Source organism: Oncorhynchus mykiss, chromosome 3, assembly GCF_013265735.2.
Source record: "Oncorhynchus mykiss isolate Arlee chromosome 3, USDA_OmykA_1.1, whole genome shotgun sequence".
Classification (NCBI taxonomy): Eukaryota; Metazoa; Chordata; class Actinopteri; order Salmoniformes; family Salmonidae; genus Oncorhynchus; species Oncorhynchus mykiss.
This window is the reverse complement of record NC_048567.1, coordinates 9,229,877-9,246,916: the sequence shown is the minus strand read 5'-3', so window position 1 is coordinate 9,246,916 and position 17,040 is coordinate 9,229,877. Positions and strand designations below refer to the sequence as shown.

The 17,040-nt window shown below is 44.2% G+C and overlaps 2 protein-coding genes across 5 annotated transcripts in view; both read left to right on the top strand.

Annotated features, from left to right (window-relative positions):
* The window catches only part of LOC110508538 (thrombospondin type-1 domain-containing protein 4-like), a 99,889-nt gene extending 86,421 nt beyond the window's left edge, over positions 1 to 13,468 (top strand). For both annotated transcript variants that reach the window (XM_036968118.1, XM_036968114.1), the window contains exons 9-17: positions 2,342 to 2,501; positions 3,157 to 3,396; positions 6,256 to 6,385; positions 6,755 to 6,959; positions 7,157 to 7,330; positions 7,722 to 7,889; positions 8,161 to 8,340; positions 8,927 to 9,074; positions 11,075 to 13,468. In XM_036968118.1, coding sequence (XP_036824013.1) covers positions 2,342 to 2,501; positions 3,157 to 3,396; positions 6,256 to 6,385; positions 6,755 to 6,959; positions 7,157 to 7,330; positions 7,722 to 7,889; positions 8,161 to 8,340; positions 8,927 to 9,074; positions 11,075 to 11,205 — 1,536 coding nt within the window. In that variant the 3' untranslated portion in view covers positions 11,206 to 13,468. The remainder of the gene's footprint in view (positions 1 to 2,341; positions 2,502 to 3,156; positions 3,397 to 6,255; positions 6,386 to 6,754; positions 6,960 to 7,156; positions 7,331 to 7,721; positions 7,890 to 8,160; positions 8,341 to 8,926; positions 9,075 to 11,074) is intronic.
* Positions 13,469 to 14,958: 1,490 nt separating this feature from the next.
* The window catches only part of LOC110508553 (CUGBP Elav-like family member 3), a 70,976-nt gene continuing 68,894 nt past the window's right edge, over positions 14,959 to 17,040 (top strand). For 2 of the 3 annotated variants that reach the window (XR_005040485.1, XM_036968106.1), the window contains exons 1-3: positions 14,959 to 15,579; positions 15,800 to 15,827; positions 16,130 to 16,378. Coding sequence is in view for 2 of the 3 variants with exons in the window: in XM_036968106.1 (XP_036824001.1) it covers positions 16,234 to 16,378 (145 nt within the window). In the remaining variant the exon portion in view is untranslated. The remainder of the gene's footprint in view (positions 15,580 to 15,799; positions 15,828 to 16,129; positions 16,379 to 17,040) is intronic. The other variant, XM_036968098.1, reaches the window with a different exon arrangement.

The following is a 17,040-nucleotide window of genomic DNA, read 5'->3' as shown; positions in this document are numbered from 1 at the left end:
CAGCAGGTCAAAATCAAATACAAGAACATTCTGCAGAATGGTATGGTCCCTGACTAATATTTAACAAAGCACAAGCATATATTGTGGGGCCTTCACCAGCCATGGACTGGGACAATCCGGCAATCTTCCCTGATGACGACAGTGGTCGGCTGCTGAGGGACCAATATGTGTTGAATTATTTTAGTTAGTATGTGTGCTTTCAATTTTGGTTAAATATGTCCTGCGGTGGCAGAGGAATTTGGGTTTTTTTGGGTTCGTTTTTTGACGAATTTGGCCTCTTATGATGTTTGTGCGGTATACTGTGTGTAATACAAGGCTGCAGGGAGGCTACTGCATCCATTCATTTGTCTGTTCAGTTGATGTGTATGGATTTGTCCTGCATTTATTTTAGTGTGCAGACATGCAGGGTGTGTTATATACAGACCTTTGAATGTGTATGTATCATTTTGTATAATATGCTTGGATTCTGTGCTTTCCATCTTGTAGAGTCACTGTGACTTCAGTTTCGAAAGGAGCTGATGGTTTACCTGCTTTGTTTTGTCCTTATTCAATAAAGGAACATAATGTTACACATTGTGTTTTTATATTCATATGGAATGTGTATTTGTTTATATGACAGAGTACTAGGGCCACACTGAAGAAAAAGGATAAAGTCATAAATTTATGAGGCTGGTTCTTTCTGCAGAAAAGCTACATATTGTTCTTACAGTTTTGATACTTATGACAATGTGATACTTAATATTCTGGCACATCAGCATGTCTTTGTTTATGAAACCATACTGAAGTACAATTTCACGAAATGCCCCACACCTGTCATTTTAACAACTGTCCTCCTTTAAAACAACTGGTTACAATATTATGACTTGTGTTTTTTTCCCCTCTGTGGCCCTAATATTCTATCATTTTATATATAGCCTTATAGTCTATGGGAAACTGTAAATTATCTAATGATAGCAACATCTAAAAATCATTTTTTATCCAAAATCATTGAAATGAATGATCACAAACGTTTAAATAATAACAGTGGGTCTAGTTATATGTGATAACAATGTATAGTGAGCAGTGAAATAACTATTGGTTTCCATTTGTGGTGACTGCTGACTGACATTAGGGATGAGATTAAATAGATCCTGGAATTTAGCCTGGTCTGGAGCAGGCTAGCTCCACAGAATAAATCTCCATGGTAATTTATACCATAACATATCCTCCTGCCCCCTATCCATCTTTAGTGCAACCGGATTACGGATCAATTGAGCCAGGATCACCAAGATATCCTGGCTTAATCCCTTATCCTAGTTTTGTGCAACAGGCCCCAGGTACAGGCTAAGATTTAATAACACCAACACCAGGCCCAGGCTAAGATTTAATAACACCAACACCAGGCCCAGGCTAAGATTTAATAACACCAACACCAGGCCCAGGCTAATATTTAATAACACCAACACCAGGCCCAGGCTAAGATTTAATAACACCAACACCAGGCCCAGGCTAATATTTAATAACACCAACACCAGGCCCAGGCTAAGATTTAATAACACCAACACCAGGCCCAGGCTAATATTTAATAACACCAACACCAGGCCCAGGCTAATATTTAATAACACCAACACCAGGCCCAGGCTAATATTTAATAACACCAACACCAGGCCCAGGCTAATATTTAATAACACCAACACCAGGCCCAGGCTAATATTTAATAACACCAACACCAGGCCCAGGCTAATATTTAATAACACCAACACCAGGCCCAGGCTAATATTTAATAACACCAACACCAGGTCCATGCTAAGATTTAATAACACCAGGCTAAGATTTAATAACACCAACACCAGGCCCAGGCTAGTATTTAATAACACTAACACCAGGTCCATGCTAAGATTTAATAACACCAACAACAGGCCCAGGCTAATATTTAATAACACCAACACCATGTCCATGCTAAGATTTAATAACACCAACACCAGGCCCAGGCTAATATTTGATTAAAGAGATGCAGCAGCATACCTCTGAGGTCTCCCTAGCTGTGGGAGAGAGAGGGCTCTGAGGGATAAAGTTAGAACAACTTCTTCCTTGAAACAGACCAGCTTCATCTCTATGGTTTCACCTGTATTTAGAACAAGATGAATAAAATATGAAAAATAGTTGTTATAAAGATCAGAAAATAGAAGATTAAACGTTGCCATCACAGACCCATGTAATGCAGAGTGAAGCTGATTACATTTCGACAACCTCTGGAATCTCTACCTTACATTGCACCCCTTTTGAAATCCGTTTCTCTCTCCCTCTCACCTTTTTCTCTCTCTCTCTCCCTCTCTCTCTCTCTCTCTCTGTCGTTCTCCAGATCATCTTCCATAGGCAGAATCCAGGGATCGACTATGAATTCTACATCCCAACAGAAAAGAAAGTGGAAGAGAGGGAGAGGCCGCGAGAGAGAGAAAGAGAGAGGCCTAGAGAGAGAGAAGTAGAGCGGGAACGACCGAGGGCACCCCTGAGAGACACTAGTGAGTCTGACATTCCTCTTTTCTCCCCTTCCCCCTGTTATTTTCCCGTGGTGTTCAGAATAAAGCTGTGTGATAGTGACAGGTCAGATCGTCAGCGAATAGGACCAGGAAGTAGATTGTCAGGGAATAGGACCAGGAAGTCGATCGTTAGGGAATAGGACCAGGAAGTAGATCGTCAGGGAATAGGACCAGGAAGTAGCATGGGATGATGTCACGCTCTGTTCTCTGTTACTGTCCTTTATGAATAAAGATGTATTATGTGTCTAATGTTAAGGAATGATATATCATCTGTCTAGATTTTATTGACAGTAAATAGAACTAATCCAAGCCAGACTGGAGACAGTGAGTCTGAGTAGTGTACTTTAGATGTGTGGGTGAGGAGAGGGGTGCTAGGGGTAGGGGTGAGAGAAGGGGGGTGAGTGAAGAAGGGTGAGAGAAGCAGGGGGAGGGAGTTGAAGGCTAGGAGTGAGGGGGAGAAAAGTTTAGCGAGAGGGGTTAGGGAAAGGAGAGCAAGAGGTGTGAGAGAAGTGAGAGGGTGTGTCTGAAACTAAAAATGACATCATCTTTACAATCAGCTCTAACAAGTGATTCACTCTCTCTGTTTTTATTTGTTCCATTCCTTCCATTTCTCTCTCTCTCTCTCTCTGTCTCTCAGGTTCTCTCATTGTAACAGTGGAAGACCCTATCCCTCCTCCCCCCATCTCCTCTTCGTCCTCTTCCTTCTCCTCCTCTTCTTCCGCAGACAGATGGACAGCTGAGAGCTCCCGCACCCGAGGCTCGGTACCCAATCGGAATGTTCGAATCCCACCTCGTACTGACCTGCCCCTCGACACCCAGTCACCCTTCGTATGGAGGAGGGGCGGGCTCACTGAGTGTACTGCTTCCTGTGGCAAAGGTCAGAGTTTAAAAAATACTTGGACTGTGGGTATAAAGGGGCTTGCTGTGTTACATCTAGCTGTGTTACATCTCCCTCTTGTGGTTATTCAAGGGAAGTGGAACACTGTTGAACTGAAACAGGGATTTCCTTGGAGCTGTTAGAATGAGACAGTTTATGGGTGCGTTTGAGTGGTAGACTAAAGCAGCCGACTGTAGCTGAAAGTGGAGAAGTGAGGTCGAGGGAGGTGTGTCTGCTACAGCAGAAAGGGGAACGCCGTTGAACTGAAACAGTTAGAATGAGACAGTTTATGGGTGCGTTTGAGTGGTAGACTAAAGCAGCCGACTGTAGCTGAAAGTGGAGAAGTGAGGTCGGGGGAGGTGTGTCTGCTACAGCAGAAAGGGGAACACTGTTGAACTGAAACAGTTAGAATGAGACAGTTTATGGGTGCGTTTGAGTGGTAGACTAAAGCAGCCGACTGTAGCTGAAAGTGGAGAAGTGAGGTCGAGGGAGGTGTGTCTGCTACAGCAGAAAGGGGAACAGCAAGGCTCGGTGAAACACGGCAGGGTTCATTGTTTAGAAAAGCTTTTCTTTGTCATGTCGATTCCCATATCACACAATCACAAACTCTAAATATATGTGTGTAAATTGTACTATCAATTGGGGAGAGAGAGACTCAAATATCACATTCGAACATATCCACTGTATACATATGAATCCCTGCAGAGAGGACTGGGCGAAGCGATCGAATTTACTCTACCCAAAATCTGTCCACGTGAGATGAGCTCTTTTTTGTATCGAGGTCTATGAGAGATTGTCAAATTAATTGAGGCTTATTTAATAGAATAAAAGCTTTGCGAGGTTTAAGCTGTTACAAATGTACTAATATAAGTGGATGCACTTTAGTTGTGCCTATTGTTCACACGCATATCTGCCCTCTCATTGGCTAGAATGGTCCCACCTGATCTCGCCTGCCATCAAACCATTAAGGACAGTATTTCCATTGTTAGAGTGGTCACTCGGCTATCTTGTCAATATAATAGATCATCTTTGAATGCAGCAAAGTTGCTTCCTGTTTCAGTCACGTCTTTGGTCCCGTTCGCGTGGTTCAAACAAAAACCCTCTAATGATTGGTTGACGATAGAGCCTCCCACAATCCAGGAGATGACTGAAGGCTGATGCTGGTGAGGAGCAACTGCAGAAGATTGAAGTCACTGCAGTCAAAACTTCATGACCTTTGATCACATATAGTGATTGTAGAGGTCATGTAGTTGACATGTAGGCATCAAGTCTGACCATTTTTATCCCAGTAAGACAACACACTTTGAAAGGCGGTGACCTCGTCAATGACTTGACAAAAGTGATCAGCTCGAACGCCATCCTATAACTTTCCTACCAGTCTCCCAGTACAGCAGGTATCATCAACTAGATTCATCCTATAACTTTCCTACCAGGCTCCCAGTACAGCAGGTATCATCAACTAGATTCAGCTGCGGGACGATATTTTCTTGAGCGGATGGACAGGGGGCCAGAACATAATCGACCTTAAGAAGCCCAACAGATATAATATTTGACTAAAACATAAACATTTCTAACCTTGCTTATATTTGTATACAATCACATATACAGTATCTCTCTATTATGCGTAGGAATCATTTGGAACAGATTTCAAAAATTGAAATCAATTGGAGCTGTTTTTCTGGTGTTTTTACAGTCTTTATGTCTAACAATACAATACAAATGGGGGGTGGCCCCTGGGCCCCCAGTCGAGGAACCCTGCGTTACAGGGTACTGATGGTGATGGTGGTGATGAGGATGATGTGTTTCAGGGTCCCAGTACAGGGTACTGATGGTGGTGGTGATGAGGATGATGTGTTTCAGGGTCCCAGTACAGGGTACTGATGGTGGTGGTGATGAGGATGATGTGTTTCAGGGTCCCAGTACAGGGTACTGATGGTGATGGTGGTGGTGGTGATGAGGATGATGTGTTTCAGGGTCCCAGTACAGGGTACTGATGGTGATGAGGATGATGTGTTTCAGGGTCCCAGTACAGGGTACTGATGGTGGTGGTGGTGATGAGGATGATGTGTTTCAGGGTCCCAGTACAGGGTACTGATGGTGGTGGTGGTGGTGGTGATGAGGATGATGTGTTTCAGGGTGCCAGTACAGGGTACTGATGGTGATGGTGGTGATGAGGATGATGTGTTTCAGGGTCCCAGTACAGGGTACTGATGGTGGTGGTGGTGGTGGTGATGAGGATGATGTGTTTCAGGGTCCCAGTACAGGGTACTGATGGTGGTGGTGATGAGGATGATGTGTTTCAGGGTCCCAGTACAGGGTACTGATGGTGGTGGTGATGAGGATGATGTGTTTCAGGGTCCCAGTACAGGGTACTGATGGTGATGGTGGTGGTGGTGATGAGGATGATGTGTTTCAGGGTCCCAGTACAGGGTACTGATGGTGATGGTGGTGGTGGTGATGAGGATGATGTGTTTCAGGGTCCCAGTACAGGGTACTGATGGTGATGAGGATGATGTGTTTCAGGGTCCCAGTACAGGGTACTGATGGTGATGAGGATGATGTGTTTCAGGGTCCCAGTACAGGGTACTGATGGTGGTGGTGGTGGTGGTGATGAGGATGATGTGTTTCAGGGTCCCAGTACAGGGTACTGATGGTGATGGTGGTGGTGGTGATGAGGATGATGTGTTTCAGGGTCCCAGTACAGGGTACTGATGGTGGTGGTGGTGGTGGTGATGAGGATGATGTGTTTCAGGGTGCCAGTACAGGGTACTGATGGTGATGGTGGTGATGAGGATGATGTGTTTCAGGGTCCCAGTACAGGGTACTGATGGTGATGGCAGTGATGATGATGTGTTTCAGGGTCCCAGTACAGGGTGATCCTGTGTATTAACCGCCATACTGACGAGGAAGTCCCAGACAGGAAGTGTGACTCAGCAGCAAGACCCTCCCTTGAAGAGGAGCCCTGCAACACACACCCCTGCCCAGCATTGTGAGTGTGTGGATCTATGAACAGCCATAAGCAATAATCATAGTGTATATTGTACATATGTATTAACACTCTCCTCATCTCTCTCTCCTCTGTGTGTTTCTGTGTGTGTGTCTGTGTGTGTGTGTCTGTGTGTGTGTTTCTGTGTGTGTGTGTGTCTGTGTGTGTGTGTCTGTGTGTGTGTGTCTGTGTGTGTGTGTGTGTGTGTGTGTCTGTGTGTGTCTGTGTGTGTGTCTGTGTGTATGTGTGTGTGTGTCTCTGTGTGTCTCTGTGTGTGTATGTGTATGTGTGTCTGTGTGTGTATGTGTGTGTGTGTGTCTCTGTGTGTGTGTGTCTCTGTGTGTGTGTGTGTCTCTGTGTGTGTATGTGTAGCTTCGAGGCCAGCTCATGGTCAGAGTGCAGTGTGTCTTGTGGTATGGGAGTACAGCAGAGACAGCTTCAGTGCAGACAGAGCTTTGGGAACCGTTCCACCATGGTTCAACCACAACGCTGCTCCAACCTAACCCCACCTGACCTCACCCAGTCCTGCCAGCTACGACTCTGCTCACACTGGGAGATAGGCACCGACTGGAGCTCTGTGAGTATAGAAAGTGTGTGTGAGTGTGTGTGTGGCAGGGGGGTATGTTAATATTCACACAGGGGAATGGTGTATGTGTGTTTAGTTTGACATTTTATGAGAATGTGTGTTGACGTCTATAGGTTGCGATCCATCCTGTTTTCCAATGTCTTTGTTCTGTTGTAGGTTTTCCTAACATTCTCATTTGAACTCAACAGTGCTCAGTGGACTGTGGCATGGGGAAGAGAACTCGTAATGTCCGCTGTGTCAGTGACCATGGCAGCGTGGTGAATGACAAGGAGTGTAACGCCAGGCTCCGCCCACAAGGAAGTGAGGACTGTCACATGGGGCCCTGTGTAACCAACTGGTACTTCACTGTCTGGTCCAACACTGTGAGTACTACACACACACACACACACACACACACACACACACACACACAGACAGACAGACACACACACACACACACAGACACACACACACACAGACACACACACACACACACACACACACACACACAGACATACAGACATACAGACATACAGACATACAGACATAGGGACACGGACACAGATACAGTACATGCTCATTCTACATCAATACACTAACTTCTCTAATACCCCCATCTCTCTCTCTCTCTCTCTCTCTCTCTCTCTCTCTCTCTCTCTCTCTCTCTCTCTCTCTCTCTCTCTCTCTCTCTCTCTCTCTCTCTCTCTCTCTCTCTCTCTCTCTCTCTCTCTCTCTCTCTCTCTCTCTCTCTCTCTCTCTCTCTCTCTCTCTCAGTGTTCAGCCCCGTGTGGTCCAGGTGTTCAGAGGAGAGAGGTGTTGTGTCTGACCCGTGGAGGGAGAGAGGGAGGAGAGTGTTTGGGGGACAAACCGGCGGACATGAAGGCGTGTAACGGGGGTCCGTGTGCTCCCACCTACATGTGGTACAGTAGCCCCTGGGGTCAGGTAAGAGGAGCAGGGGGTGTGGCAGCCATCGATCAATACTGTTACCAATATTATCAGTCACTTCAATTCAATATTTATTTTTTGGAATGGATGGATAGATATTTACAAATGAAAATAAATGAATAGTACTGTAATGGCAGATGAATAGGAAGAAAATGTCATGCTTTCCACCTCTCCGTCTTTTCCCTCTCGTCTTTTGTCTTCTCCTGTCTCTCTTCCCTCTCACTCCTCACTTCTCTTCTCGCCCTCCTCCCTCTCTTCCCTCCTCCAGTGTAGTGCTCCATGTGGGAATGGAACTCAGCGAAGGGACATCATCTGTGTGGAGAAGATGGGGACAGATTTCAAAGTGGCACCGATCAGCCAGTGTGCCCAGCTGGAAAAGCCTCCCTCGGTGCAGACGTGTGCGATGGAAGCATGTCAGCCTCAGTGGTTTACTACGGAGTGGAGCGCGGTGAGAGAGGAGAGGAGAGAGAGAGGAGAGATGGAGGAGAGGAGAGAGAGAGGAGAGGAGAGAGGGAGGAGAGGAGAGAGGGAGGAGAGGAGAGGAGAGAGGAGTGGAGTGCGGTGAGAGAGGAGAGGAGAGAGAGAGGGAGGAGAGGAGAGGAGAGGAGAGAGGAGTGGAGCACGGTGAGAGAGGAGAGGAGAGAGAGAGGGAGGAGAGGAGAGGAGAGGAGAGAGGAGTGGAGCACGGTGAGAGAGGAGAGGAGAGAGAGAGGGAGGAGAGGAGAGGAGAGGAGAGGAGAGAGGGAGGAGAGGAGAGAAGGAGCAGAAGAGAGAAGGAGCAGAGGAGAGAAGGAGAGGAGAAAAGGAGGAGAAGAGAGAGGGAGGGAGGAGAGGAGAGAGGGAGGGAGGAGAGGAGAGAAGGAGGAAAGAAGGAGGATAGGAGAGAGGGAGGAGAGGATAAAAGGAGGAGAGAGGGAGGGAAGGAGAGAAGGAGGAGAGAGGGAGGAGAGAGAACATAATTATGACCTTGAATTGCAGTTGGTTGTTGATCACAAGAAAGATGTTGACCATCCTCTTCTATCTCTCTCCCTCAGTGCTCTCGTTCCTGTGGTAAGGGGCTACAGATCAGAGAAGTACGGTGTCTCACACCTGACAAACAGCACAGCCCAGAATGCTCCCTTACAGACAAACCTGACCAGGAGCAGCTCTGCAATACCATACCCTGCAGTCCACAGGTCGCAGGTGTGTGTGTGTGTGTGTGTGTGTGTGTGTGTGTGTGTGTGTGTGTGTGTGTGTGTGTGTGTGTGTGTGTGTGTGTGTGTACTGTATGTTTACAGTGCCTTCAGAAACTACTTTTTCCACATGTGTGTGTTACAAAGTGGAATTAAAATGGGTATTGTCATTTTTTATCAATAATCTACACAAAATACTCTGTAATGTCACTGCAAAAAAATAAATATTAATAATTGTATATATAGAAAATAAAACACTAATATGTCTTGATTAGATAAGTATTCAACCCCCTGAGTCTATATACATGTTGGAATCACCTTTGGCAGTGATTACAGCTGTGAGTCTTTCTGGGTAAGTCTCTAAGAGCTTTGCACAACTGGATTGTACAATATTTGCCCATTTATTCTTAAAACAATTATTCAAGCTCTATGAAGTTGGTCTAGCCATAGATTTTCAAGCCGATTTAAGTCAAAACTGTAACTAGGCCACTCAGGAACATTCAGTATGGTCTTGGTAAGCAACTCCAGTGTATATTTGGCCTTGAAAGGTATATATTTTTCCTGAATTCATCTCCTAGTGTCTGGTGGAAAAGCAGACTGAACCAGGTTTTTCTTTAAGATTTTGCCTGTGCTTAGCTCTATTTGGTTTATTTTTATCCTAAAAAAACTCCCGAGGCCTTGCCGATGACAAGCATACCCATAACATGATGCAGCCACCACAATGATTGAATATATGGAGAGTGGTACTCAATTATGTGTTGTGTTGAATTTGCCCAAAACATATCTTTGCCACATTTTTTTGCAGTATTACTTTAGTGCCTTATTGTAAACAGAATGTATATTTTTTCTTTCTGTACAGGCTTCCTTCTTTTCACATTTATGTTAGTATTCTGGAGTAATTACAATGTTGTTGCTCCATCCTAAGTTTTCTCCTATCACAGCCATTAAACTGTTTTAACATCACAATTGGCATCATGGTGAAATCCCTGAGTGATTCCCTTCCTCTCCAGCAACTGAGTTAGGAAGGACACCTGTATCTTTGTAGTGACTGGGTGTATTGATACACCATCCAAAGTGTAATTAATAACTTCATCATGCTCAAAGGGATAGTCAAGTCTGCTTGATTTTTTACCCATCTACCAATCGGTGCCCTTCTTTGCGAAGCATTGGAAAACCTCCCTGGCTTTAGTGGTTGAATCTGTGCTTTAAATTCACTGCTTGACTGAGGGACCTTACAGATAAATGTATATGTGGGGTACAGAGATGAGGTAGTCATTTAAAAATCATGTTAAACACTATTATTGCACACAGAGTGAGTCCATGCAACTTATTATGTGACATGTTAAGCACATTTATACTCCTGAATTTATTTAGGCTTGCCATAACAAAGGTTGAATACTTATTGACTCAAGACATTTCAGCTTTTCATTTTTTGATTTGTAAACATTTGTAAAAACATAATTCCACTTTGACATTATGGGGTATTGTGTATAGATTAGTGACACACAATCTCAATTTAATCCATTTTAATTTCAGGCTGTAACAACAACATGTGGAAAAAGTCAAGGGGTGTGAATACTATATGAAGGCACTGTACAGTATGTGTGAGTGTGTGATGCTTGTGAGATTTGAAATCTAACCCTTTCTTTCTCCCTCTCCTCCTCTCCCCTCTTCCCTTTCCCCTCTCCTCTCCTCCTCTTCCCTCTTCCCTCTCCTCTCCTCCTCTTCCCTCTCCCCCTCTCTTCCTCCCCTCCACTCTTCCCTCTCCTCCTCTTCCCTCTCCCCCTCTCTTCCTCCCCTCCACTCTTCCCTCTCCTCTCCTCCTCTTCCCTCTCCCCCTCTCTTCCTCCCCTCCACTCTTTCCTCCCCTCCTCTCCTCCTCTTCCCTCTCCCCCTCTCTTCCTCCCCTCCACTCTTCCCTCTCCTCCTCCTCTCCTCCTCTCCTCCTCTTCCCTCTCCCCTCTCCTCCTCCTCTTCCCTCTCCTCTCCTCTCCTCTACTCTCTCTGTAGATGTGAACTGCAGGGACCTGCGTCATAACTGTGTGATGGTGGTTCAGGCCAGACTGTGTGTCTACTCCTACTACAAGACTGCCTGCTGCGCCTCATGTACCCAGAGTGCTCAGCGGGCCAAGAGGCACTGACCAGCCAATAACAGGCTTCCAGCCGAGATCAGCCAGGGGTCAGGGTTTCAGGGGTTAGAGGTCAAAGTGCAGGTTACCATAGAAATGATCAGACCATAGAAATGGAGTGGATATATTACCACATAAAGTGGTGATTTAATTGTGTTCTGGGCCAGATGTACAGCCGTTATAGAGGGGATGTTTTGAAATGTGAGTTAATTTGTTACTAACTACATTTCTTACATTTTGTGGATTATTAGCAGATGCAAATAATGTGCCAATGACATTGTACAGAGCTCCATAATATGGAACATATCTGATTTCTATGTCCACTCTTTCTGTTTCTATGGCTGAGAGATGCTGTGGATGATGTATGTACACCCAGGACCTGGGTCCAGAGCTCTGTCCCAGTAGCCAAACTTGCATACCACTTAGTGTGAGGTAAAGTATTGTCCATGCTAGTATGGATATATGGGACCCAGAAGGTATAACCCAATAGCAGTGTAAAACCTGCTGGAAGTTTCTATGATGTATGTTTTCTATGTTTGTGTTCTATATGCCAAAAAACTATTTTAAATGTCTCCTCAGTGTTTATACAGCATCATCAACATTTGGTGAAAACATATCAAAATGTAAAATGGTGGCCTAGTACAAGTGACCTGTTTTTAAAGGACATTAGTGGAGAGATGTCCATAACCTGAGAACGCCCCCAATCTGAAAACAAGCAGGGGTAGAATGAAACGACTGTATGGTCTATTGGTGACTGTCCAGGTATCCAACCTGTGCCCTCACGACTGTTAGCCCACTGAACTAAAGCCAAGGCATTACCCCTGAGAGCTAATACCAGTATTCAGGCCTCAGCCAAGGTTACACCCAACCACCTCTGCTACATACAGAAAATATACCACTACCTGAGACATTTGTATCATCTGACCCATCAATATGTTCAAGAATGGCAGGTATTGAAATAACATTGTATTCATTTATGTATTCATTTTCAGAAATGCATTTGCCACAATATGCTGAAGAGCAAGCTGTGTCTGAAAGGTCCAATTCAGCTGTTTTTATCTCAATATCAAATCCTTTCTGGGTAACAATGAAGTACCCTACTGTGACTGTTTTCAATTCAAATGGTCAAAAACAAACAAAATTACTTCTTAGCAAAGAGACATTTCTCAAGCAAGAATTTAGCTATGAAACTGAAAACTACTGTAGCTGTTATTGGCAGAGAGGTTTGAAACTATTTCTCTTTTTGGTCTCTTAACTAACTGGTGATGTCACCATGCAGACCAAAACTTCATCCCACCAAAACAGGGAGAACTTTCAGGCGGTCTTTTCAAACAGCTCTTATACTAAAATGGCATTATCATCATTTTCACAATTTCACAGTATTATTCCAAACTCATAGTTTGGAAGGATATATGAAACACAGAAAATCACGTTTTTGAGTGCACTGGGCCTTTAACTTCCAAAGGAGCAAGTAACACTCCCTGACTAATTTGTGTTTTTACTGAAAATGTTTAAAAAGGTTCTGTCTTGGACTTAAACAAAGCTCTTTTTAACAGATATTGCCCCTATGCCTTGACATAGTTGTAACATGTTACATCTACAGCATACAGACACACGGACACACACACACACACACTCCACAGGTGAACGATGTGTATATTTGTCAGTCAATATTATATTTGTATGTCTATATTTCTGTGTGAACATATACTTAATATACATATACATAAATATATCCTATATTGTGGTATGATTTGAATTTTAGGCATACTGTACATGTTAACTGTATGCATATATTCATATAAAGTATTCATATTTTTCAGTCATCATATTAAGAAGAACAAATTATATTTTGCTACCCTTGGATGGTGTGTGTTGTGTGTCTGTGTGTCTGTATGTTTGTCTTCCTGTCTCTGTGAAGTTGCCTATTTGTGTTTATTTGTGTGAGTATGCAGCCGTGGGTGTATTCTTGTATGAGTCTTATCTGTGAATATAATTTTAATGTTTTAAAACGTTTTTAGTAGAAACAAAAAAATATATATTAAAAAGTCTGAAAAAAGGATAGTAATTTATCTATTATAAAAAATACATGTAATTTATTTTTTTTCTTAAGAGGAGCTGTAGCAAATTCCCTTTGTTGCTACCGTGTCAGAGTTTATGATCAGAAGTTATTGCGTAGAAGTAAATGGATTTTGTATTATTTTGAAAAAGGCAAACGAGTGTGTGGAAAATGCTATCACAAACTTAATTTGAAATAAAAACTGAAACCAGAAAATAGTTATCCTTTTTCTATTTTGTGCACTTTTCTTGCCCCCAATTAGCAGGCCTAGATGTCCACTGAGACCTACAGTACATTGTAATTAAGTCGACCTTCATATCCTCAACAGTCGCCTGGTGGCCGTATTGTGTGCTTGTAAAGCTGTAGCCAACTTGTCTTCCCTTGTTCAGAATAGACTAGGTTGTGTTGTGATAATAACTCAAGTAAGCTTAATATGACTTCATGGATCTAACGTTTCCTCTATGAACAAACGACACCATTCTGGGTATAAATGCTAACCTGACGATAAATCAGGATCTATAGGGGGCAATTTCGCCCTATTCTAGGCCTAGGTCTACTCCACAGACGACAGAGAAACCGAAAAGCCCCAGTTCTGACACCACCATGAAAGAGGCCCGAGCATGCTCGTGCGGTTGCCTACAGCTACGCTCAGTGAGTGATACAGTGTAGATCCCCGTGGTAGGCCGCGCGTGCCGTCCAGCGGCTTGTGCCTGGTATAGACCCCACGTGTGTGAACTGACGATATATAACGGTGGGGGGCAGTAGGCGGGGAGGGGGGGGGGGGGGGGGGGGGGGGGGGGGGGGGGGATGAGGTTGTGGGAGGCAGATGGTGACCTTTCAGAGTAAATTACCCTGAACTCTCTGACTCCTCTCCTCAAGCGCGAGTGGGTGGCAGAAGAAGAAAAAACACACACCGGAAAGAGACCAAAGAGAACCCCACCAGCAATAAAGATGAGTTAAAAAGCTTCATAGTTTGATGAAGGTTGTACATATCTTGGTTCAGGACCATGGACAGATGAGGTCTGCTGTGCCTGTCTGTATCAGAGGGGTGAGGATCCCTCCCTCACTAGGCTGAAAAGACGGTGTATTATTGTAGGTTAACCCGTACTGTTAGATCAGTGTAGTCTGTAGTATAGGCCTATCATCTTCTCTATTTTCGCTCTCTCCCCTTTCTCTCGCACATTAGGCTAGCCTATTTGTGCACATCGTGGATATGATTACGAATTTAGCATTTGTTCAACACGCAGAAGAGAACTGGTTAGGGCAACCTCAAGGCTGGCGTGTGTGTGTTGTGTGCGCAGCTGGAGTCGTGACGCCGCTCGCGCGCGCTGGTAGTATGGCAGGCTTCAGCACCACGGCCAGAGCTCGCGGCCAGAACAATAGGTAGCACGGCGTTCCAGAACTACAGGCACCGTCCACGAGCACTCACACACTGGACACTAACGTAGACATAGTCAAAGAGCTTGTTTGAAAACGCTTATAAAAATGGTCGACTAATCCTGGTTTTGATAACTGAAATAGCTGTCCATATATATTCCACAGTGTTCCCTATATGCTACTTTCAGGGCTAAAAGGTGTAGGCTACGTCTACGAAAGATAAGATGGGTTTTCTTTTTAAGGTTGGAGTAGAGTTTTTGACGGTCCCTGCCTTTTACGTCACAGCCTGTCAACCGCTCGAGGGAGAGGGGGGAGGCAGGGCAGGATAGAGAGAGAGGGAGACACCGGCAGACGACGTCAAAAGCTACGGTAGCCTATACACTGAGGGAAAAGAGGGGTAGCGCGGGAGGGAAACGTTAGATATTAATAAGTATATTTTAATATATGTGTTAAACCTTAAATGTCTATATAAATGAACTGATGGATTTATCAAAAGCTGTCTGCTGCAGAAATAGTTTTTAAGAATATAGCCTTGTAGCCTAATTATTGCAGACATTTGACTATTCTAACAGACAGGGCAGTACTCAGAGAGTGACTGACTGGCTTTACCGGATTTACCAAGAGTCGTGACGAGAGGATATAGCAAATAACGGATCACCAAGGCACCGGGTTGGGGATATGTGATCTGATGATCGCTTGCAAAGACGTGAGACCTTAACGGGAGCAGCAACTCCACTGATCTGTTACGGATTCGAAACCGGGAGAGGGAGCGATTGGCACAAAGAGCGGAGAACGAATCGCATTGAGCCTACTATTCCCGGAGGGAGGGTAACAGGAGACGCGCACTGAAGACAACAACGCCACGGCAAAACGTGGAAAAATAAACAAAATCATCTCATATTACTCTGGGAATTATTTTACAACGTGGAGTGAAGGATCTCTTGAAATCGGTAGGATTTTTAAAACCAAGGCTCCATATTGTGTTTTTGTGCGCATGTGTTTTATGTGTGTTTTGTGTGTATGTTGAGCCGGGGCGGACAAAGAGATGAGCCCCCATACGTTGACATCCAATGAGTGTATGTAACCTACAGCTGGCCAAACAAAGAAACCGCTCACAGCCGCTCTACAGCGCTCATCTACGGTCTAAACCATATATTTTCCTTTCCCCAGGGGCTCCGAACACTCTCACGTCCTAAAGGTAATATATCACTTTTATTGATATTTAATTTTAATTTCAGTTTTATTGCAATTTAAATGTCTTAATTCTTTTTTGATTGGCTGATCATCATTTGCATAATTGTTTTTATGAGAGGCGCAAGTGCCATTGTCTGTGTCAATAGGCTAATATTGTAAAGATATGAGAATTCATCCAAAATATTGATTTGGTTTTATTCAATTAATCAATGATTATCCTATATTGTGAAAAAAATAAAATTACACATTTACATATCTTGTTTTAATGTCCATCTCCTTTTCCTTCTCTCCTCCAACATCCTCCAGCTCTGGTCGCTCCTCTCCAGAGGACCACGACTCTGCTCGCACTCACCCCGCTCTTCTCACCTCGAACCCCGCAGAGAGCCTGTCGTTCTCCCCGCTGTGTTCCGATGAAGGAAGCCGATGCGATCAAGCTGTTCGTGGGGCAGATTCCTCGGAATCTAGAGGAGAAGGACCTCAAACCGATCTTTGAACAGTTCGGGAAGATCTACGAGCTGACGGTGATAAAGGACAAATACACCGGCATGCACAAAGGTAGGCGAATAATGGAAACCCAGCCACCTGTAGAAATAATTCTGGACACAAATAGGCGTTTGGGCTACTCACTGGCAGACACACACACACACACACACACACACACACACACACACACACACACACACACACACACACACACACACACACACACACACACACACACACACACACACACAGCTACAGGAGATTAAGACACACACTTTAAAATATTTTAAACACCCACTTAAAGATCAAGTGTGTGTACTGGTGTAGGTTGATAGTAATGCTGGTCTAGGTTGATAGTAATTCTGGTCTAGGTTGATAGTAATGCTGGTGTAGGTTGATAGTAATGCTGGTCTAGGTTGATAGTAATGCTGGTCTAGGTTGATAGTAATGCTGGTCTAGGTTGATAGTAATGCTGGTCTAGGTTGATAGTAATGCTGGTGTAGGTTGATAGTAATTCTGGTCTAGGTTGATAGTAATGCTGGTGTAGGTTGATAGTAATGCTGGTCTATGTTGATAGTAATGCTGGTGTAGGTTGATAGTAATGCTGGTCTATGTTGATAGTAATGCTGGTCTAGGTTGATAGTCATGCTGGTCTAGGTTGATAGTAATGCTGGTGTAGGTTGATAGTAATGCTGGTCTAGGTTGATAGTAATGCTGGTCTAGGTTGATAGTAA